Consider the following 24,236-nt stretch of genomic DNA (forward strand, 5'->3'; position numbering starts at 1 on the left):
GGGGGAACCACTGTTATCTGGACTGTGATTGACCTATTCTCTAAGTAGGCACACTTTGTATCCTGCAGCGGACTACCCTCAGCTCACCAGCTAACCAAACAGTTCCTGAAGCACATCTACCATTTGCATGGAGTGCCACGAAGAATCATCTCAGACAGAGGGGTCCAGTTCATGACATAGTTCTGGAAGGAGTTCCTGCAGTCCACTGGATCATCCCAGGGCCTTAGCTCAGCTTTTCATCTGGCTTCCAATGGGGGGGGAGAGAATGTCTGAATTCCACGGTAGAGCAGTACCTGAGGTTTTATGTGAACTATCATCAGTCCAATTGGGTGGACCTCCTGCCTTTCGCTGAGGTCATGTACAATAATGCTGTTCATAATAGCATGGGACTAACTCCGTTCAAAATAATGAGTGACATGGACTTCGTCCCAATGCCAAAATACTCAAGGAATCCACTCTCCTCTGTCACCTTGACAGACTGGCTGTCAAAGCTAAAAGCAGCATGGGAAAATGTCAAGAAAGTGCTGGCTAAAGTGGCAGACAAACACCAAACCCCACAATGGCCATTCCAGCTGGGGGAAAAGGTCTACCTCTCCACAAAATACTTGAGGTTAAAGCTCCCCAGCAAGAAGCTGGGTGTCAGCCTCCGCTTTAATTAAGTGTATTTCTCCTATTAGATCATCTGACCGTTTTATTACCTTGTTAAAAGTTTGCTCTACTGAGTGTCTTACATGTTTTATGGAGGAGGGGGGAGGTTTTCACTGTTTCCAGCATCGGCTGACATTGCATGTGTGGGAGAGGGAGATAGCCTTTTTAAATACATGTTTGAATTGTTTTGGTGTGTGAATGTAACGGCAGCTGCTGGCTCCACATTCCATCCAGAAGATTGACAGAGGGAGAATATCGGAAGTGAAACTACATGTGGCCGAGGAGGAAGAAGACATTGGACTATTACTGTATTGACCTCTAGTAGGGGGAGGTTTCAGGAGAGAATATGACTCTGTGGTTTTGATTTACTTCCAGTTCCAGCTTAGCTTGTACTGCATACAGACTTGTCTGGTATATATTACCAATTTCTTCAACATGATGGAGTTGGGTCTTTATTTTCTCAAAAAATGATCTGGGGCAGGCTGACATTAAGCTGGAACTCACCCAAAAATCAGTCATCCCGGATCACAACCGAGGGGACTGAAAACTTTTTTTTTCCCCTTAACGATGTCGGAGCATGAATGCGAAGCTGATGAGGAGCAGCTGGCAGACATCTCATCCCAGGACTATCTCAGAGGAGCTGATAAAGAATCTTTTCTGGGGAGAAAGCCAACCTCAGAAGATGAGCTGGAAGAGACGGGAGCAGCCTTGGCAGCCACATCGGGCCCTCCCAAATACTCAGGAATTTCTGCAGAGTGGCTGGAGAAACTACAAATAGAGGAGAGACGAGAGAAGGCCAAACAGGATTTTAAAGAGTTTCCAGATCTGGGGGAACTACAATCCGGAGTTACTAGACATCAGAAAAAAAAGAAACTCTCTGCTTGGCAACAGGAACAGCTAATTAAGGATAAATTACAAATCGCAGAAGCCGTCAGACTGTATCGTGAAGCGAAAGAGCGACAGAGAGATCGTGAAAGGTATGAGGACCCCACCCAAAAGCCCTGGGGGGAGGGGGAAGAAGTGGAAACAGAGCAGAGATGGGCCATCTGGGAAAAAGAAGCTTTTGCAGTGCACTGGGCTCTCCAAACATGGAGGCAATTCTTGGAGGGGGCCAAATACCCTTTTGAGGTATGGACTGATCATAAAAACTTAGAAGCCCTAAAAACTCCCAGAAAGCTATCACCAAAACAAGCTCGATGGGCCCAATACTTTAACCGTTTTAATTTTTCCTTGCGATACATTCCTGGGGGAAAGAACTTTCTCGCAGACACCCTTTCCCATTTACCTCAGTACAACAGTACTCGCAAGGAAGTAGCACGACCTATACTCCCAGTGCAACAGTTAGCAGCCCTGGCAATTACTCGTACCCAAGTACATACCGATCCAACGTTACCAGAAGATCTCACCAATTTAACATAACATAACAACAGAGTTGGAAGGGACCTTGGAGGCCTTCTAGTCCAACCCCCTGCCCAGGCAGGAAACCCTACACCATCTCAGTCAGATGGTTATCCAACATTTTCTTAAAAATTTCCAGTGTTGGAGCATTCACAACTTCTGAAGGCAAGTCGTTCCACTTATTAATTATTCTAACTGTCAGGAAATTTCTCCTTAGTTCTAAGTTGCTTCTTTCTTTGATCAGTTTCCACCCATTGCTTCTTGTTCTACCCTCAGGTGCTTTGGAGAACAGCCCGACTCCCTCTTCTTTGTGGCAACCCCTGAGATATTGGAACACAGCTATCATGTCTCCCCTAGTCCTTCTTTTTATTAAACTAGACATACCCAGTTCCTGCAACCGTTCTTCATATGTTTTATCCTCCAGTCCCCTAATCATCTTTGTTGCTCTTCTCTGCACTCTTTCTAGAGTCTCAACATCTTTTTTACATCGTGGCGACCAAAACTGGATGCAATATTCCAAGTGTGGCCTTACCAAGGCATTATAAAGTGGTACTAACACTTCACGTGATCTTGATTCTATCCCTCTGTTTATGCAGCCCAGAACTGTGTTGGTTTTTTTAGCAGCTGCTGCACACTGCTGGCTCATATCTAAATGGTTATCCACTAGGACTCCAAGATCCCTCTCACAGGTACTACTATTGAGCAAGGTACCACATCTACGGTACTGGTGCATTTTGTTTTTTTGGCCTAAATGTAGAACCTTACTTTTTTCACTGTTGAATTTCATTTTCTTAGATAGCGCCCAATGTTCAAGTCTGTCAAGATCTTTCTGTAACTTGAGCCTATCTTCTGGAGTGTTGGCTATTCCTGCCAGCTTGGTGTCATCTGCAAATTTGATGAGTTCCCCATCTATCCCCTCGTCCAAGTCATTGATGAAGATGTTGAAGAGTACTGGGCCTAAAACAGAGCCTTGGGGTACTCCACTGCATACTTCCCTCCATGTGGATGTAGTTCCGTTGAGGACTACACGTTGAGTGCGGTTGGTCAGCCAGTTACGAATCCATCTGGTGGTGGTGCTGTCTAACCCACATTTTTCTACTTTATCTAGTAGTAGGTTATGGTCTACTTTATCAAATGCTTTACTGAAGTCCAAGTAAATTATATCGACAGCATTCCTCTGGTCTACTAATTTTGTCATTTTGTCAAAGAATGCGATAAGATTAGTCTGGCATGATCTGTTTTTGACAAACCCATGTTGGCTTTTGGTTATTACTTTGTTTGCTTCTAGGTGTTCGGTGATTCATTGCTTGATTATCTTTTCCAGAATCTTCCCCGGTATTGAGGTCAGGCTGATAGGTCTGTAGTTTCCTGGATCTGTTTTTTTTCCTTTTTTGAAGATGGGAACTACATCAGCTCTTTTCCAGTCCTCTGGCAGCTCCCCTGTGCTCCAGGATCTTTGAAAGATATAGTTCAGTGGATATAGTTCAGTGGTTCTGAGATCACGTCTGCCAGTTCCTTCAGAACCTTGGGGTGTAATCCATCCGGTCCTGGTGATTTGAACTCATCTAGGGTAGACAGGTGTTCATTTACCATTTTCTTCCCTATTTTAACTTGTGTTTCTAATCTGTTTTTGTAGTGCTGTTTTTTCCTTTTGTGTAAAGACAGATGCAAAATATGAGTTAAGTAGATCTGCTTTCTCCCTGTTGCTTGTCATCTTCTTGCCACTTTCTCCCAGCAATGGGCCAATTGTTTCCTTGACTTTTTTCTTGTTTTTAACATGTTGGAAGAAGCTTTTTTTGTTATTTTTTACTTTTGTCGCTAGCCTTTGTTCATTGTGAGCCTTAGCTTTCCTCACTTCATCTTTACAGGCTCGGGCTATTTGCTGATATTCTGCCTTAGTTATTTGCCCCTCTTTCCACTTTTTATATTTGTCCTTTTTGTCTTTCAATTTGTCAGATAGTTCTTTATGCATCCATGCTGGTTTCTTTTGAGATCTATTATTTTTCTTCATTGGTATTGTGTTAGACTGTGCTTTTATAATCTCACTTTTCAAAATTTCCCAAGCTTCTTGAGTTGTTTTCCCCCTGAGGATTCTCATCCATTGAATCCTTCTCAAGCTCTCTCTAAGTTTATTGAAATTAGCTCTCTTAAAGTCCAAGACTCTAGTTTGACTTTGTTCTACTACTTGTATTTGCTTAATGTCGAATTCCAATATTGCGTGGTCACTTGCCCCCAAGGTTCCTGTAGCTTCAACACCTTCTATCATTTCATCTCTCTTAGTGAGAATTAAGTCCAATATGGCTGATCCCCTTGTCGCCTTCTCTATTTTTTGGGAAACAAAGTTGTCTGCTAGGTTTGTTAGGAACCTGTTGGATCTTCCACTTGGTGCAGAGTTTGTCTTCCAGTTGATGTCAGGGTAGTTAAAATCCCCCATTACTACTGTGATGTGCTTCCTACATACCTTAGTTAGCTGACTAGCAAAAAGTTCATCTACTTCCTCTGTTTGGTTGGGTGGCCTATAGTATAGACCTATGGCAATATCGTTTTTCACCCCTTGTATATTGACCCAAATACATTCAAGATGATTTTCATCATTGTTGTGCTCTATTTCTGTAGAGATGTAGTTATTTCTTATATATAGTGCAACTCCACCTCCTCTTTTATTTGGTCTATTTCTTTTAAATAATTTATATCCCTCTAGCTGTATGTTCCATTTGTCAGTTTCATCCCATCAAGTTTCCATAATGGCAACAATATCATATCTACCCTCATTTACTTGAATTTCTAATTCACCCTGTTTATTCCTCATACTCTGTGCATTGGTGTATAGACATTTGAGTCCATTTGGATTGATTGACCTTGTGTTTACTGTCTACATAACCTGTGTTGACTGCCCCTACTTTCTTGCCACCTGTTGGTTTAGTGCACATGGTACGGCACTCACTGTTAAATGCTTGGTTTTGCTTGATAGCAGGGTTGATAGTCTTACCCATACAGACATCTATGTTACATGCACTGATAACCCTTTTAGTTTTCGATTGCTGGGGACAGAAATTTTCTATATCAGTTAATTCTCTGTCCCCACTGTTCAGTTTAAATGTTTATCCAGAAAATCTGTGAATGTATTGCTAAGTAACTCAGTCCCTTTCTTTGATGGATGCAATCCATCTCTTTTGTACAATTTTTCATTGGACCAGTTGCAGACATCATGACTAATAAAACTGCCCTGAGTCCTACGGGAGATGGTGCGGTATATAAGTTTGATTAATAAAATAAATAAATAAATAAAACCAAAGCCTTCCCTTTTACACCACTCCTTTAGCCACACATTAAACTCCACTACACGCTGGCCTTTACCTTTCTGTTCCTTATGTACTGGTAAAACCTCTGAAAAGTTAAGCCTACAACCTATGCTATTAAGTTCATACCCCAAGCTCTGGAAATCATTCTGCACAGAAAGCACAACCTTTTGGGACAGATCATTTGTGCCAAGATGTATAATAGCATCAACATCAGAATCCTTACTGGCATTCTTGACTATCTTAAGAATATGCCTCTTGTCTCTGCTGGCAGTAGCACCAGGTAGACACCTGACATCTTTCAAAACCTACATATCCTTTCCTAAATTTACATCCCTTACAATTGAATCACCAATCAGAAGGTGGCTTCTTTTTGGATACCATGCTCTTCTTGTGTGACCGATCTGTAATACTTGATACACACTTTTCCAAAGTAGGTTCACACTTTTCCAAAGTAAGTTCTTCATCTCGAACCATAATCCCTTGATTGTTTGAGTTATCAGTATCACAACTACCTTGATCTGTCACTTTAGTGTTCCTATTTAGGTCAACAAGGGCACTATATCTGTTATACTGGGACACTGTAAAAGCTTTGTGTTTATGGTTCACAGCTCTCACCCTGCCAGATCCCACAGTTGTCCATACTGCCCTTTTCCTGCAGGATCTTTGTGGTAGAGGGGGCTGATGGCACAGCAGCTGGAATGGCTGAATTGGGTACCTAATTTCTGCTTGGAGAGCATAGATTAGAGATTCTAGATATGTAATCTGTCCACGTAGACTGCTAATTTGTTTACAAAGAGGACAGTACCCAAATTTGAAAAGAGTACTGCGAAAGACAGCTGCAAAACAAGTATTGCACTGAACTAAGCCAGTCATTTTGAATAGAATAAAATCACAATCTCAAGTGGACCAACCCTGAATATATTATTGCTATTTTTGATTTGCTCAAGGAAGCCTTAAACAAGGATGACTGGTTCTTAGCCCATTCGCACGAGTGCACCCTTCGCGATGGACTGGCTTGGGTAGGAGCAAAGTTGTACATCCCTGCATCTCTGAGGGAGGTCATACTTCTACGTTGTCATGATGCTAAAATGGCTGGCCATTTTGGATTCGTCAAAACCTTACACCTCCTGAAAAGACAGTTTTGGTGGCCAGGACTTAAGAAGGACATTGAATCCTATATAGCGAGCTGCCCTGTTTGTGCATCAGCTAAAAGACCACCAGGAAAGCATCCTGGTTTGCTGCAAACAGTAGCCCGGACAGAAGCCCCATGGAAAGAAATATCCATGGATTTCATAGTGGAATTACCTGAAAGTGGAGGCAATACAGTAATCTGGGTGGTTACTGACCTGTTCTCCAAACAAGTGCACTTCATCCCATGTTCCAAAATTCCTTCTTCAAAAACTTTGGCAAAACTGTTTGTGCAACACGTCTACAGACTCCATGGAGTTCCTAAACGGATAATCTCAGACCGGGGGGTGCAATTCACTTCTAAATTTTGGAAAGAGTTTTTGCGGCTAATAGGCTCCACCCAAGGATTAAGCTTCTCCCATCATCCTCAAACGAATGGCGGCTGTGAACGCTCGAACTCAGTACTAGAACAATACCTACGATGTTACATTAATTATCAACAAGATAATTGGGCGGACTTACTACCATTTGCGGAAGTAGCTTAAAATAATTCTGTTCATAGCAGCACTGGATACACCCCTTTCAAAGTTGCTTCAGGTCAAAAATTTGTCCCCATTCCCGAACTCCCTGAACAAAAACCATCAATTCCATCATTGGCTGAATGGATAGAGCAATTGCAAAGTACATGGAAAATTACACGAAAAGTGATTGACGATGCTCATCACACACACAAAAAAACAAGCAGATAAAAAGAGAGCTCCTGAGAAAAAATTCCAAATAGGAGATAAAGTTTTCTTGTCTACTAAATATTTACAAACGACTCAGAAATCGAAAAAACTTGGACCTAAATATGTGGGACCATTCCCCATCATGAAAATCATTAATCCGGTAATGGTCCAACTAGAACTACCTAAATCTCTCAGAAGAATTCACCCAGTTTTCCACGTTAGCTTGATCAAACCTGAACACACATCCCGCCTTAGAGCTAATCCTACTAAGGCCCTTGTACCTATCCTCATAAATGGGGAAGAACATTTTGAAATTAAGGAAATTCTAGACTCTAGAAAATATAGAAATAAAATCCAATATTTGGTAGCTTGGAAACACTTTCCTCTATCACAAGCTGAATGGGTTAACAAAGAAGATATTCGGGCCCCCAAAAAACTAGCACTATTTTATAACAAATATCCTGATAAACCCTAACTTTTCTTTTTCTTTTCCAGGACTAACGTCCTTTTTTCAAAGGAGGGCCGAATGTCAGCCTCCACTTTAATTAAGTGTATTTCTCCTATTAGATCATCTGACCGTTTTATTACCTTGTTAAAAGTTTGCTCTACTGAGTGTCTTACATGCTTTGTGGAGGAGGGGGGAGGTTTTCACTGTTTCCAGCATCGGCTGACATTGCATGTGTGGGAGAGGGAGATAGCCTTTTTAAATACATGTTTGAATCGTTTTGGCGCATGAATGTAACGGCAGCTGCTGGCTCCACATTCCATCCAGAAGATTGACAGAGGGAGAATATCGGAAGTGAAACTACACATGGCCGAGGAGGAAGAAGACATTGGACTATTACTGTATTGACCTCTAGTAGGGGGAGGTTTCAGGAGAGAATATGACTCTGTGGTTTTGATTTACTTCCAGTTCCAGCTTAGCTTGTACTGCATACAGACTTGTCTGGTATATATTACCAATTTCTTCAACATGATGGAGTTGGGTCTTTATTTTCTCAAACACTGATCTGGAGCAGGCTGACACTGGGACCCAAGTTCATGGGACCATTCCCCATAGTGAAGATTATTAACCCGGTCACAATTGCACTGACTGCTAAGAAAGATACACCCAGTATTCCACAGCAGCCTTGCTACGAATCCCATGGTCAGTTCAACCCTGAGACCACTACCCTGTGAGGCCCCAGACCCAGTGGTCATAGGGGGCCCAGACTCATTATGAGGTGCAACACATCCTTGACTCGAGGTGGCACAAAAGACAACTCCAATACTTAATCAAGTGGAAGGGCTGACACCTTATCAGTGGTGTCTTGGATAAAGAGCAGAAACATCCAAGCTGGCTACCTCATAGCTAAATTCCATGAAGACAACCCAACAAAGCCTGGGGGGGGGGTCGCACCCCTAAAATCTATACCTGTACTCAAACTGTTTTTGCTTTACACAGGTCACCTTCAAGAAGTGAAGGAAGTCGAATGTCAACTCGCGAAGAATTCCTGGCCTGCTTTCAGGTTGCCATAGGCAGGGGGATGGGAAAATCAAGCCTCACAGCTGCATCAAGCAACTTGCATTTCAGTCAAAATGAAGCACATTCCAGCGGCAACATCAAGGTCATCCCCAGGGGTACCCACAGTGGCCGGAGGGAGTGACTTCTACAACCCACGGAATTGCTTCATTGGGGAATGTGACTGATGAGACATCTTGTGGGGAGGGGGAAACAGCATCAGAGCCAAAGTGTGAATTAAGTGAGATCAGAGTTGGCTTCTCTTGGATTGTGCTGACATGAAGCTCCTAATAAATAACTGAATTTCTTTTGAAGCTTGGTTTGTGGCTCATGAATTAATTAGGGCATCAGTTGGAACCTTGACAGCTATTACATCAGACTGAGGAACATTCTTAACATTCTTCTGTTCTTTGTTGAATGAATAGAAGGTCAACTTATTTAGCATAGATTGGGAAGCCCAATTGTGAATAATATTACATGTATTGCAGTGGTGGTATTCAGCCGGTTCTATCCAGTTTGGGCGAACCGGTAGTGGTGGCTGCAGGAGGCTCCTCCCACATGACCAAACATCATCACATCCCATTTTTGATGCTCTGTGCATGCGCAGAGGTGTCGCACATGAGCGAAGCCAGCGCTCATGTGAGCTCACATAGGTGAATCGGTAGCGAAGGTAAGTCAATACCACCCGATGTATTGCTGACAATAAGCATTGTATGAGTTTTTTTAAAATAGTAGTAAGTTCTGAGAACATCACAACTGTCAGCCTTCCCCTGCCACAATCTGCATATTCTTTCTAATTAAAAACAGATCTTCCTTTTTTCCTTCCCCCCTCCCTCCATCTCTCTATGGTCATAAGAATGGATGATCTTATGGCACACCATAAATGGCACATTTAATGTTAAATAAAGTTGGGAGCTGAAGCAGTAAATAAAGCAAATGTAGGCTAATTTCTGATTGACTTTTCATTTTTTCAAAATATGCTCGCTTGAAAAATCTAGAGTTGGATCTGTGTAACCACGGAATGTGTATTTGTGTCAGATCCATGAATCTGCTATTCTTCAGGGGAAGGAGGTGATCCTTGGTTATGTTTATAGTTTATTGCTTTCTCTCTTATGTATCCCATATCCTGTAGTCTATTTAACCTTTAGCCTGGTGCCTAATGTCCTGGTATTTTCTCATCTTTTGGGGAATATAAGGGGAGGGAGGGCCATGTGGGTTGTATCATTCAGAAGCCAGCAGAGGATGACCCTGAGAAAGTTTTCTTATCACTTTCTCAGAGCGGCTGGTACAATAACATTTTCACACCTGTGGATTGGCTGAATCCACAACAGACTGTTGGGAAGGGTTTCTAATTCTTTTATTCTAAATGTGTTGCCTGAGGGTCCTTAGAGCCTGCTTTGATTTCGTCCTGCTATCACTCCTGTTCAATAAAAGGTTCCTATTGAAATACCAAGTCTTCAAGAGTGTTTACTTTCTTGAAGAAGGAGGAGAGACTGGACCTTACAATTTGTTGCAGTGAGAATAAGACTAGACTAGAGATTCTATGGGGTAGAAAACTTGAGCATTCATAGCTGCTAATTAACATTGCCATTGTAAGGGACATAGAATTTTAAATGCTTCTGTGGCACAAATACAAGCTCGAGCTGCAACACTTAAACCCAGAGGGAAATCAGAAAGAATTAATGGAATGACTGATAGACTTTTCACTTAATGTCAATTGTGCTAGAGAACAAAGAAATAATGACACATAATTAGAACCATTTCTAAAGGTTAGAGCTTTTATTTTAATTTAACGTTCTGTCCCAGTTCTCTGCTTCTCTTGGCTTCATATTATCACCATTTATGTGTAAAAACCAGTTTCAACTCAGGAAGGAAGACAATTGCTATACAACAAGTCATTTAATCATTAGGACTACAGTGAACTGGAACTACCTTGATTAAACAGATATATAGCATAAGAAAGATAGTACGCGAAGAGTGAAAAGCGTAAGCATTTGCATTGTGTTTACAACTTTTCTGCTGCCACAGATTCTGTAAAATTTTCTGTTGGAATACATGTTAGAATGTATTCTATACTGCAATAACTACAGAATTATTCAGACAATAGATGGCAGTGTTTAGTCTGCATCTATGTTTATAATCTATGGTTCTTTATGTTCTGAGGAAAGTTTCCTGTGACAGTTGAAATAATTTAGCAGCAAGATTCATGGTGAATGTACACTGTATGCTTTATTTGAATTATATGGCTATGTAACCATCCTCTGCTACCAATCCTTATGACTATATAATAATCCTCTGCTACCATTTATATAAAATAAAACAGAATTTTCTAATAAGTTATGGGCCTAATACTCAGAGATGTATACCCAGATAAACCAGGTAAACCAGTTTCAACCCAAATAAACCAGAGATGAACCCAGTATAAACCTAGTATAAACCTAGTATAAACCTAGTATAAACCAGAGGAGAAATATACAGTTCACACAGAACAGAGTAAACCAGTCATAGGCAGCTATAAGTGCAAGATACAGCAACAGAAAGAAGGCTGTAACAGAATAAATACATAAACAAACAAACAAAAATGCCCAGTAACAAACCTGAAACAAAGATTTCATTTGCGAATCTGACAAACCAGAATTACCAGTCAGAAATTCAAGATGAGGACTTCCGGGTGGCGCCACCTTTCTCGCTGGGTGCTAATTTATGGCACTCCACACTAGATATGGTAAAAGCCGGTGAAAACAGCAACGAACAGCTGTTCCCGGCTTCAATTTCCCTCTCTTCTTGAAAGAGAGAGAAAGAGCAGGGGGGGGGAGAGTGGTAGATTCCCCTAGGGGCTTTGGTTTTGTTATGCAAAGTCCCGAAAGGTCGAATCCCATTGAATCCTCCCTTAATCTCCAGTATTCACTGCGCTCCTGCAAAAGCAGGAAAAGAGGAAGGTGTCCACTTCTGCTAACAATTGATTTCTTCTTGTGGATTTCTATAAGCAGGCGGAAGAAGCATGAGTGAACAATTATTGGTTTGCAAGTATTTTTGATTTCCTGACTTCCACCTTTTTTAAAAAAAGAGAATTCCCCCCCCCTTCTTTTAATTGTTTAAAATGGCGTTTGAGAGCAACTGAAAGCAGAGCGATAAATCAAAGGGAGCCTTGCTGCGGAATCGAAACTGAATGGAGATTTTATCTTATTGTGTTGGACTGTGGATTGTTGGATTATATTACGTTGTTTAAGTATTTCACAAGGGGATTCTCAGCAGGAACTTTGTCATGAAGGTTCTTTCAGAAGAATGGATTCGTGACTTTATACAGGATTACACAGAAAGAATGTATTTAATTATTCAAAAATACAAATTGATAAAAAATGGGGACATTTTGGATGAGAGCTTGGAGGAAATTAATCAGTGCAATCAGGACTTGGAAAATGGAATGGAGGAGATACAAACAAAAGTGGATAAATATGAAGATATGATCGTGAATAAACAAGTTGATGTAAAGAAGTTTTCTTTAAATAGTTTGGATGAAATGCCTGAATTTGTGCTACAGGAGGCTGTCTCCCGAACTGAAAAAACTCACAGGGTTAATGCTTTCAAGAGTTCTCTTTTTGGACTGATGGAATATACGGCAGTAATTTGTGGATTCCTGGACATAAGGAACTACTAGGAAATATTGTGACTGACTTTTCAAAAGCAGTAATGAAGGAAAGACAGCGATTAATGCATCAAAAAAAATGGCAAGAGACAAAAGTATTATCCTTGAAACAAGGTTTTTTTGAAATATTAATAGACAAAAATATTAGTGTCCCGGAAAGACAATATGTGAGGAAGATCTGGAAGAAATGGGTTGATTATATGTTTTATATCCATCATAAAAACTAGATATTTGGATCTATACTGGATTTTGACGAGGAAGGACTAAAGTTGAATAGATATTGTAATTTTCTGTATTGAAATTTTATAATGTGTTGCACTGAATTTTAAATAGAATATTCTCGAAAGATCTTATGTAAGAAAGACCTGGGGGGGGGAATTATATGGTTATAGAAGCTATAAGGGAGATATTCTCTGAATTGGATTGGATTTTTATGCTTTAACTGGTTTTAAATACTTTAGGATTAATTTGTTCTATTGATTTATATATTTTATTACTGTTAATTGTTAATTTTTTTTATTTATTTTTTTGAAGGATTTTGGTTATGTTAGGAGGAAGTCAGAGCTAGAGAGGGAAAATTGGTATAATAGTTTTGGGGAAAAATTTTCTTAGCATATGTTTGTTTTATTTTTAACTATACCTTGTGCTTGTTCCGGGAAGTCAGGGGGGAGGGGAGGTATTAGTGAAGGGAGGGGTTGGGGGAAAGGGGAATATTTTTTGTAAAACTTTTTGAATAAAAAAAAAAGAAAAGAAATTCAAGATGAAAGTGCTGCTAATAAGAGAAGATATGTGGAAATGAATAAATGAAGTTAGGCCAGAACACCCTTCAGATGAGTGGCTAGAGAAACACCAGAAAGTTCAGAGCACAATCTCTCTTAGTATAGAAGATGATCAAATCATATACCGTTCTTTTTGGAGTATAAGACATACTTCCCCCCCCCCCAAAAGACGGTTCACAAAAACAGGGTGTGCAGAGGCTTTGGGAGGCCTGCAGAGTGCTCTTGGAGGCTGGGGAGGGCAAAAATGCCCCCATTTTTTGGAAAAACCAGCGTGCACAGAGGCTTTGGGAGGCATGCAGAGTGCTCCTGGAAGCCAGGGAGGGCAAAAACTTTTTTTCATGCTTACCTCTTCAAAATCTTGGTGCATCTTATACACTGGTGTGTGTGTCTTATAGTCCGAAAAATGCAGCATATATGTAAATGTGAAGAAATGTGAGAAGGATTACAAAAGATTCATGAAAGAGATAATCTCAGTAATAAACTATATTTGATTAGAAAGCTATACTAAACCAAACAGGATATGCAGGATTAGATAAGGCACACCTCGGAAATGGTTGAATGCCTGAGAGGTATAGAAGAAGAAATAAAAGATTTTCATGTCACAGCATTATTACTTAATGGTTTACCAGAAATTTATTAAATGTTTGTCACAGACCTTGATGCGTGTCCAGATGATTAGCTAATGTTGGAGTATATTAAGGGCAATCTTATAGATGAATATAAGCATAAAACATTAATAGTGATGGTGCTTCTATTGCAGAGTCTGTTTTAAAGATGAAAAATAAGAATAAAAACATTTACATGAAGCAACAAACATGTGAATACTTTGTATGCAAGAAAAAAAGATCATTTAAAAGCAGATTGCAGAATCTTGAAAGCTAGAATGCATAAACTACTAAAAGCCAAAAGTGTAAAGAAACAAATTGATTTTACTTCTGATAATGAATATATTTTTCAATCCAAAATTGCACCTCATCTTTGAAAGCATGTTGTATTGATTTGGGAGTTACAAGTCCCATGACAAATGACAGAAATTTCTTTACTCATCTTAACCAGAGTAAAACAGAAAAAAATCACCACGGCTAATGGGCAAATAATAGAATTAGAAGAAATAGGAGACTCTTTTCTTTACTGTCCTATTTCTCAGAGTTTCACCAGAAAGATACTTGTGAAAAATGTACTGTATGTCCCTGCTCTTGAAACTAATCTTTTGTCAGTGAGGAAACTCACAAAACAAGGCAATGTAGTGACCTTTAAAGGGGACAATTCTATCATCGAAAAAGGTGATATCTTACCTGCAATTGCTAAAATTACAGAGAAACTGTATCAGCTGAACTGCAATCAGTTAATATTGCCAATGAGGAAAAACATTCAAACTGCATGGCACATGGCACAGATGACTTGGACACAGAAGTTCTGACATAATAAAGAAATTAACTGAGAAAGATTATTCAGGTGGAATAAAAGAAGAAACCAGGCTACAAGAGGTTTCAATACATCAGAAGCAATAAAGGCACTGGACTAGATGACCTAGATGACCTTCCAACTCAGTCAACTTAATCCCATCCAAACACCTGTCCTATGTTGCTTGTGAAGCATTAAAACTCAGAGATGGGAAGGAGAATCCAAAAGAGACAACATTTGCCATTCTAGCCCAAAGACAGCCAGAGCCCTAGCATCTCCAGTGCCAGTTCTTTGGAGAGTCAAGGACAAAGCCACAGCAGCAACTCCAGCTCTGTGGACAGCCAGGACAGCAAGAAGAGGAAGAAAAAGGACATGAGAAAGCATAACAAACAGGAAACAGAACTAAGATTGGGAATGGGACTATTATAAGAAGTAGTTGTAGAGTGGGTGTGTTGGAATACATATTAGAATATATTTTGTATTGCAACAACTACAGCCAGTAGATGTCAGTTGGCATCTATGGTTATAATCTATGATTCTTTTCTGTTCTGAGGAAAGTTTTGTTCAATACTAAGAACAAATTAAGGAGGGTCCGAGGCTTGGTCAACAACTCATTTATTGGAACAGAACTTGAACAGGAACAACCAGAACGAGTCAACCACAACAACACTGCCCTGCTTGACAGCTGCTTAAAAAGCTAGCTGTCAAGCCTGAAGAGCCAATCAGGTGGAAGCAGGTTTCCCGCTCATTTGGCTAGCCACGTCTTAACCAATCAGCGGCGGCTAGCAACAGGCCGTTAAGCAGCAAGGCTCATGGTGAATGTACACTGTACACTTTATTTGATTTGTATGGCTATGTAAACATCCTCTGCTATCAATTTATATGGCTACATAATAATCCTCTGCTACCATTTATATAGAATAAAACAGAATTTTCTAACATTTTCTAATGTCAATGAAACAAAGATCCCTCTCCAAACAGAATATAACAATATAATGTAATGAAATAAAGTGCTTATAAGAGAATCTTACATTTTTCTTTAAAGTAACAATGCCATGGATGATTGTGTGCTACATTTTATCTGCAAATTCACTAAATTCTTATTTTTTTCTTATTACCATCTTTATCTGATTTATTATCTGTGCATCCCTATACAGTATATCAGTGGTGGGATTCAAATAATTTAACAACCGGTTCTCTGCCCTAATGATTTCTTCCAACAACCAGTTCACCAAACTGCTCAGAAAGTTAACAACCAGTTCTCCCAAAGTGGTGCGAACTGGCTGAATCCCACCACTGCAGTATATGTACAAGTTGCTCACAATTCTATAGACTATAGAAAGCCTGGCCAAATTGTATAAATCAGTCAGAAATATTGTGTAATTATTTACAGACATTTTTGCCTTTGAGAAACCATGTGTGATAATGATTATCCAGTGTATTGTTTTGAGAAGAACCTAAGAAGTCTACTGGAAAATATAATTCTTTGGCTGTAATATTTTGCTGAACTAGCAGTTAGTTATTTTTAGAGACGGAAACAGAATCTATTTTTGATCTCCATTTTGAAAGCTTCATTAGTACACTGCTATTCAGCTCTACAGCTGCTTCTCTCTAATAGCTGAAAGTAATCAAACTGTAAACCCATCTTTCAGGAATCCTCAAAGCAGCTCTGTATTTATAGTGCTATACTAGCAGACTTTAAAGACAGTAACAGACTGCATAGTTTGTTTTCCAATATGGTATATTTACTAAAGAATATAAAATATTGTATTTTTCTAAGGTTTCTTTAAAAAGTACCTAATATCTGTTAAAGAAGTGTAACAGCTACCATTGCTTCTTCAGTTTGCAATGAAGGAATAGCAAATTAATACAACTTTTTACAATACCTTATAATTTAAATTATCTGCAGTAAGTAAAATAACATGCACCTTTCAAATCACCAATAAATGTTATAAATATCAAATAAATATAATGTGTGTGCTAAAAGAACTTATAATTAAATGCTTAAAATTCTATTCAGGTTAGATTAAAATAGGGATGTCAAACTGGTGGCCCGTGGGCCTGATGCATCACACATAGGCCACGCCCATCTCAGCTTTGCAAATGGGAAAAATATCGTGAAACATCACATGACGGCAACGTGACGTGACAAGTTTGACACCATGCATTAGAGTTGGCTGGGAAAGACCTGGGTAAGAATTTCAGTAGTTTTCATGAAATACTTCATTTTTTATCTTTTGGGCTACATTCTCAAACCCACAGAACTATGCACATTTAGTGCAAATCCAGCTAAATTCAGTAAATGTGTTAATTTAAATGAACAGCAAGACATAGAGCAGACTTTGACCTTTTACTACTGTTCCTTTGAGAAAATTATAAGTAATGAATGGGGAGCTATTTAATTAAAAAAAAACTCTCCCTGGTTATGCATGATTAAACTCACAGCCCAATAAAGATTAACATATAACATTTGCTTGTTTTAACAATGCTCCATGGGCTTATAGAGCTGTGAGAGGACAACAGTTATTCCTATGACTAAGACTTAATACTGTTATAGTGGCTGACCTGCTTTTAATCTGCTTGTTCTGAATATTAGAACCACAACAAATATATTTTTATTATTATTTTTAAATAATAAAATACTTGATTTGTAATTGATTAGTTTTGGTATTTTCCTTCAATTAAAGTGGTAGAAAAAAAACCAATTGATTTTTTTTAAATGTAGGTTTTAATTAAACAAATACAGAAACACACTTAATTCAGTAAAGCTGTACTCAGTTTGCTGCAGGTTATTCTGATCTCTCAGAAAGAGAGAATTGCTAGGTGAAAGGTTGGCTGGGTTTTGACAGATGGTTAAAGAGCAGGTCTATCCATCTTTCAAAACCATTGCCTATCAGAGCAGTAAAATTAGTAGATGATTTTGCTGCCACTTGATGCTGTTGGGAGTAGAAGAAAGGGCAATATATTCTACACAGGAATTGAGGAGAGAACACTGTTGCCTAACTGCAAGCAAAACTAGAGACAAGAGGGCTTAGTAATGGGGAGAGCAAAAACTATGCCAGGGTAGTTTCTATTGGTTCCAAAATGGGAGGAGAGCTGTGGAATAGAGAGCCCCATAAAACAGTAAATATATTTTTGACATCCATTGAAAATCTTGAAAGGATTTGATATTTCCATAAAGTAACCAGCACAAAATATGATATCTGTCTGCATTTGAATGATCTTAAGTAAATGGAGGTGAGAGTGAATGGAAATTTCAGAGCTTTTTTTTTTTTTTTAGAAAGGACTGGAGGTATAGATGCAATTCTCCTTGCAGGATATTGATTAAATAATTAATACAATTTTCTTTTTTTAAAGTTTTTATTTTCCATAATAATTCCAACAATTTAACCAGTGTACAGTACAATCACTTATCCAACAATCGATCCTATACTCTAATTATACTCAATCAGGCCTGCTCAGCCGCCACTCCCTTCCTTGGTCTTTTCCACCCTTCTCTACCTTCTTCTACTTTCCCCATCCTTCCTTCTCCTCACTTTCCTACTTCCTCTCCTCCTTCCCACTTCTCACTTCCATCCTTTCTAACCCTCCCTCTTCCCCTCTTCTCCTCCTCCTATCCTTTCTTCCCCCTCCCTCCCTTCCTTCCTACCTACCTACCTACCTACCTACCTACCTACTTTCTTCCTTCTTTCTACTCCTCTCTCCCTACCCTTTCCCTTCTGTACAATGGCAATCAATCAATTTTTAATCTTCCCCCATCTTACCTTACAATCTTTAACCAACTCCGTTTCTGAGTCAATTTCTACCAATACATTATATAATCTCTTTATATGCTGTTGACCTTGATCTTTTATTTGTTTTACCAAGTTATCATCACTTTGCCTAATACTAATTTTCTGATCTATTTTCCATCTAGTTTGCAATTGTCCATACTGGAACCACGTATAATTCCTCCCTTCATCCCTCAATTTCTCCCTAGATTTTAATTGTAATTCCCCCTTTTCCATAATCAAAAGCTCTTTATAGGTAATAACCTCCACTTTTTGGAGTATATTTATATTCTCTAACATATGTCTGGGGATTGCCCATATTGATATCTTACCATCTAACTTATATTGATATTTTTTCCAAACCCTCACCAAAGCACTTCTAACCATATTATTCTTAAATATTTTATCAATTTTCTTATCATATAATACATATGCATGCCAACCATATAACAAACCATAACCTTCTATATTCAAAACCCTTTCCTCTGTTAAATTAATCCAATCAGAAATTAAAAATAAGGCAACTGCTTCATAATAAAATTTCAGATTAGGCATTTTTAAACCCCCTCTTTCCCTGACATCTTGCATTATTTTTAACTTTACTCTTGGGTTTTTACCCTTCCATACAAAATTACTAATCCCTTTTTGCCATTCCTGTAAGTTTGCATCTTTCTTCAGTATTGGTATCATTTGAAACAAAAATAAAAATCTAGGCAAAACATTCATTTTTATAGCTGCCACTCTTCCCAACAGTGATAATTGTAACTTCTTCCAATTCTCCATTTCTTTAATTACTTTCCGCCACAATACCTCATAGTTATTTTTATATAATTTCACATTCGATGCTGTAATATATAATCCTAGGTATTTAATCTTTTTAACTACTTCATATCCCGTTAATCTTTCTAGTTCTCCTTTTTGGTGTGTATTCATATTTTTAATTATCATTTTTGTCTTCTGTTGATTCACTTTAAACCTAGATACTTTACTATACTGATCAATTGTCTCCTTTAAATATACAGCTTAATGTATTGGTTGAGATAAAGTAACAACCAGGTCATCTGCAAACGCTCTTAATTTATAATCTTGATTTTTAATTCTAATTCCTTTTATTCGATCTAAACCATGTATATTGCTCAATAATATTTCCAAAGTTAAAATAAATAATAACGGTGACAAAGGACATCCTTGTTTAGTCCCTTTCTCACTCTTAAAAGATTCTGTTAATCCACCATTTACTATTATTTGTGCTGTTTGTTTTCGGTATATAGCCTTAATTGCTTGAATAAAATAATCCCCAAATTGCATTTTTTCTATTACTTTAAATAAAAACTGCCAATCCAATCTATCGAAAGCTTTTTCCGCATCCAGAAAAAAGAGTGCTGCTGAGACCTGACTGTTTCTTTCCAAATATTCAAGTAAATTTACAATTTGTTTCATATTATATCTCATCTGCCTTCCCTTGATAAATCCTGTTTGATCATTGTGTATTATTTGAGTCATTAATGGCATCAATCTATTCGCTAATATCTTAGCAAATATCTTATAATCAGTATTTAAAAGCAATATTGGCCTATAATTCTCTGGTTTAAGTACCATCTCGATCTTCTTTAGGTATTAATGAAATAAAAGCTGTCCTCCATGAGGGAGGGACTTCTCCTCCCATTTGTATTTTATTAAATAACTCCTTAAGTGGTTCAATCATCTCATTTTGTAAATTTTTATAATAAGTAGTTGTTAAGCCATCTGTACCTGGTGCTTTATTCACTTTAAGTTGCTTAATTGCAAACACTATTTCCTCTGAAGTAATTAATTGGTTCAACTCTTCCCTTTGATTTACTGTAATTTCACAGATACCTTGGTCTTGTAAGTACCTATCTATATCTTTATCATTAATCACATCTCTAGCATATAACTTAATATAAAATTCTAAAAAGGCTTTTTTAATCAAATTTTGCTGATATACTTCCTTACCTCTGTATTCTAGTTTATCAATTATACACTGTTTCTGTTTCTTCCTTAGTAAATATGCTAACCACCTTCCAGGCTTGTTGGCATTATTAAACAAATTATGCTTTGCATATTGTAAATTAGTTGCCACCTGATCTGCCATCAACATATTAAATTGACCTCTTAATATATTTATTGACTCTTTTATTTTTCTATCTCCTGGATTACATACCAATAACTGCTCCTTCCTTTTAATTTCCTCTTCTAATTCCTTTCGCTTTTTCTGCAATCTATTTCTATATTTATTATTCATATCCAATAATATTCCCCTCATATATGCCTTACTTGTATCCCAAACTATCTCTATAGGTGTCTCCTTATCCATATTCAAAGAAAAAAAATTCCTTCATTTGGATTTTACATTCATTTACATTTTGTTCATATTTAAACAAATTCTCATTCATCCTCCATGACCTCCTGGCCTCCTTTTCTCAATCAAGTTCAATCCAAACCGAATTATGAACAGACAAAGTTCTGGAACAAATTTTAGTCTTTTTCACTCTAAAAAACAAATCATTAGTAATTAAAATAAAATCAATTCTAGAAAATGATTGATGTCTATCAGAAAAAAAGTAAAATCTCTCTCTTCCTCATTACGTTTTTGCCATATGTCTCTCAATTCTAAATCTTCTGTCATATCAAAGAAGGCCTTTGGCAATTTAACACGACTTGAAATATTTCTAAGACTTCTTTTATCTTTCTGAATATCCATCACTCCATTCCAATCACCCATTAGTATGTGAGTTTTATAATCCCAAAATGTTATTCTTTTGTGTAAAAACTTATAAAACTTCTCTTGTTCTTGATTTGGCCCATAAACTCCTATTAAAAGTATCTTTCTCCCCTCCAATAAAAGTTCAATGGCAATATATCTTCCTTGATTATCCGCCTCAATTAATGTTGCAGTTAAATTACTCTTTATATAAACAACTAGTCCATTCTTCTTTTCTGTAGCAGAGGCAACAAAATGTTTTCCCAATCTTGAATTTAACAGATATTTCTGATCTAGTATTCTAATATGTGTTTCTTGTAAGAATACAATATCATTTTTAAATTGCTTCAAATAATGGATTGTCTTTCTTCTCTTTTGTGGTGAGTTTAGACCATTAACATTCCATGATAAAAGTCTAATTGCCATTATCAGCAATCGGAAGTACGCTGATGACACCCAGCTGTACTTCTCCACCCCAGGCCACCCCAATGAAGCTGTTGAAGTGCTGTCCCGATGCGTGGAAGCTGTACGGGTCTGGATGGGGAGAAACAGGCTCAAGCTTAATCCCTCCAAGACGGAGTGGCTGTGGATGCCGGCACCCCGATTCAGTCAGCTGCAGCCGCGGCTGACTGTTGGAGGCGAGTTACTGGCCCCAAAGGATAGGGTGCGCAACTTAGGTGTCCTCCTGGATGAACGGCTGTCGTTTGAAGATCATTTGACGGCCGTCTCCAGGGGGGCCTTCCACCAGGTTCGCCTGGTTCGGCAGTTGCGCCCCTTCCTTGATCGGGATGCCTTGTGCACGGTCACTCATGCGCTCGTTACCTCTCGCCTGGATTATTGTAATGCTCTCTACATGGGGCTCCCCTTGAAGTGCACTCGGAGGCTTCAGTTAGTCCAGAATGCAGCTGCGCGGGTGATAGAGGGAGCTCCGCATAGCTCCCATATAACACCGCTCCTGCGCAGACTGCACTGGCTGCCTGTGGCCTTTCGAGTGCGCTTTAAGGTGTTGGTTACGACCTTTAAAGCGCTCCATGGCTTAGGGCCTGGGTACTTACGGGACCGCCTGCTGTTACCACATGCCTCCCACCGACCCGTACGCTCTCACAGAGAGGGACTTCTCAGGGTGCCGTCTGCCAAGCAATGTCGGCTGGCGGCCCCCAGGGGAAGGTCCTTTCTGTGGGGGATCCCACACTCTGGAACGAACTTCCCCCGGGTTTACGCCAAATACCTGACCTTCCGACATTCCGTCGCGAACTGAAGACGCATCTTTTTATTTGCGCGGGGCTGTCTTGAATTTTATCTTTTATCAATTTTTAAACGGGGTTTTTAGTATGGAAATTTTTTAATGTTAGGCTAATTTAAATAAGTTTTTTAAATGGTATTTTAATCTGTATATTGTATTGTTTTATCTTGCCTGTACACCGCCCTGAGTCCTTCGGGAGAAGGGCGGTATAAAAATCAAATAAATAAATAAATAAATAAATAAAATTGGAAACTTTTGAAGCACCAACCGCAAATCATATTTTTCTTTGGGCCTTGCTCCTTCCACTATTTCCGTCTTAGTAGTTGCAAATTGAGCCTGTTGGGCCTTTTCTTCTTGTTCTTTACGTTTGACAGCTGCTCTTGTCAATCTTTGCTCTCTTGGAATCTCTGATCCCATCTTAGAGGCATCCAGCACTTGTAAAAGATCTTCTTCCATCACTATCACTTCTTTTTCCTTAATTTCCCCTTCCTTTCTCCTACCATCCGAAGATGGTGGACTTCCAGCCTTGAGCACATGAGCATAAAACTCTCGTGCTTTGCCAACTGTATTAAGATGATGTACTTTCCCTTCATAATAAACTATTATACCAGTTGGAATATCCCATCTGTAGTCAATCTGACATTTTTTAAGTTCATTCACCAAGAAAGCAAATTCCTTCCTGCCTCTCACCATTTTGGGGGGAATTTCCTTTAGAATTAAGATTTCTTGACCAGCTGCTTGAACCTTTTCTCCTATAAAAGAAGCTTGTAAAATTTCATTTCTCACTGTTCTAGTAGTAAAATAAATAACAATGTCTCTCGGAAGATTTATTTGTCTTGCTATCCTGGAATTCACACAATAAATTTTATCAATTTGAAAAACCACATCTGCTGGGCGAACTGCCAAAATCTCCACAAAGGCCTCAGAAAAAAATTCCCTCAAATTCTCTTGTTTATTTTCTTTTAGGCCCCGTATTCTTAAAGCAAATTCCATAGCTCTATATTGTACCAAAACAATTTCATCATCTACTTTATCCATTTTACTTTGAGCTTCCTCCATCTTATTTTTCAATTTTAAATTAACTCTCTTTATTTCTTCCACTTCCTCTTCCAATAAAATCACATTTGATGCCAAACCCTGTACAGCTGACACCAAACCTTCCTTGACTTCTTTATTTCCAATTTGGATTTTTCATCTCTGACATTTCATCTGTAATTAATTTAAGCTTTTCTTCTATCAGAGAAGTTTGCAAATTCATAGCATCATTAAGGGATTCTCTCATAAAATCTTTCAAATTATCCTGTAATGCTTCCAAATTTATTGATTTTGTATCTGCTGTGTGTGCTGGAGAAGCTCCCGGTGTAGAAGTTCCTGAGGTTTTTGTTACAGTTATCTTTAATGTTTTGCTGCCATCTTCTAAAAAGTTTCTCTTTAACTTAATATTACTTATAAATCTTCTAAATCTTTTAAAGAAACAGTCTCAATATCTCTTCCCCCTTCTTGTTACAATGTTAAAAAGTGTCCAATAATTCTTCAGCAATACACAGCAAACAGTAAGAGTTCTAACACTTTCGTTTTCAGCTCGTTAGCTCATTACGGACTAGTCACCATTTTCACTTTAAAATCAGCTCCAAAACTTAAAGTAACATAACAGGGAATTGGTTTTGGTTACTTGCTTTTATAGTTAGAGTTCTCCCATTTCTGTTCAGTCCGGTATTTTCTTCTATAAGCTAAAGTCGGTCCCAGCGTTGGTCGCAGCAATTAAATCCGCCGAAGCAGGAAAAAATCCTTGGATCTGGAGCACTTCGGAGTTCTGAGGGAGTTTAACCCTTTGAGCCCACCGGTATCTTCCAGGGGTTCTGGGGAAGCTCTACCTCTGCCCCTGCCACTCACCTCCTCTTCTTCACCCAAAGAGGGGGAATTACGAACCACTGGACAGCCAACTGTTGCTGTCCTAGCGGTTCAAC

General features: G+C 38.6%; 2 protein-coding genes across 2 annotated transcripts in view; one reads left to right on the forward strand and one right to left on the reverse strand.

Annotated features, from left to right (window-relative positions):
- The window catches only part of IL1RAPL1 (interleukin 1 receptor accessory protein like 1), a 1,531,345-nt gene that overhangs the window by 860,253 nt on the left and 646,856 nt on the right, over positions 1–24,236 (reverse strand). The window lies entirely within an intron of this gene.
- Positions 1,121–9,606, forward strand: LOC131199792 (uncharacterized). Its single transcript, XM_058185956.1, has 2 exons — positions 1,121–1,625; positions 8,649–9,606. Exons 1-2 carry the CDS (start codon positions 1,216–1,218, stop codon positions 8,848–8,850), a joined length of 612 nt encoding a protein of 203 aa, XP_058041939.1. The 5' UTR covers positions 1,121–1,215; the 3' UTR covers positions 8,851–9,606.

This window comes from Ahaetulla prasina, chromosome 5, assembly GCF_028640845.1.
Source record: "Ahaetulla prasina isolate Xishuangbanna chromosome 5, ASM2864084v1, whole genome shotgun sequence".
NCBI classification, from domain to species: Eukaryota; Metazoa; Chordata; class Lepidosauria; order Squamata; family Colubridae; genus Ahaetulla; species Ahaetulla prasina.

Coding starts and splice junctions, on each gene's coding strand:
- LOC131199792 (XM_058185956.1), top strand. CDS start 1,216: ATGTCGGAGCATGAATGCGAAGCTGATGAGGAGCAGCTGGCAGACATC. Junction 1,626..8,648: donor CGACAGAGAGATCGTGAAAG/GTATGAGGACCC, acceptor TGCTTTACACAG/GTCACCTTCAAGAAGTGAAG.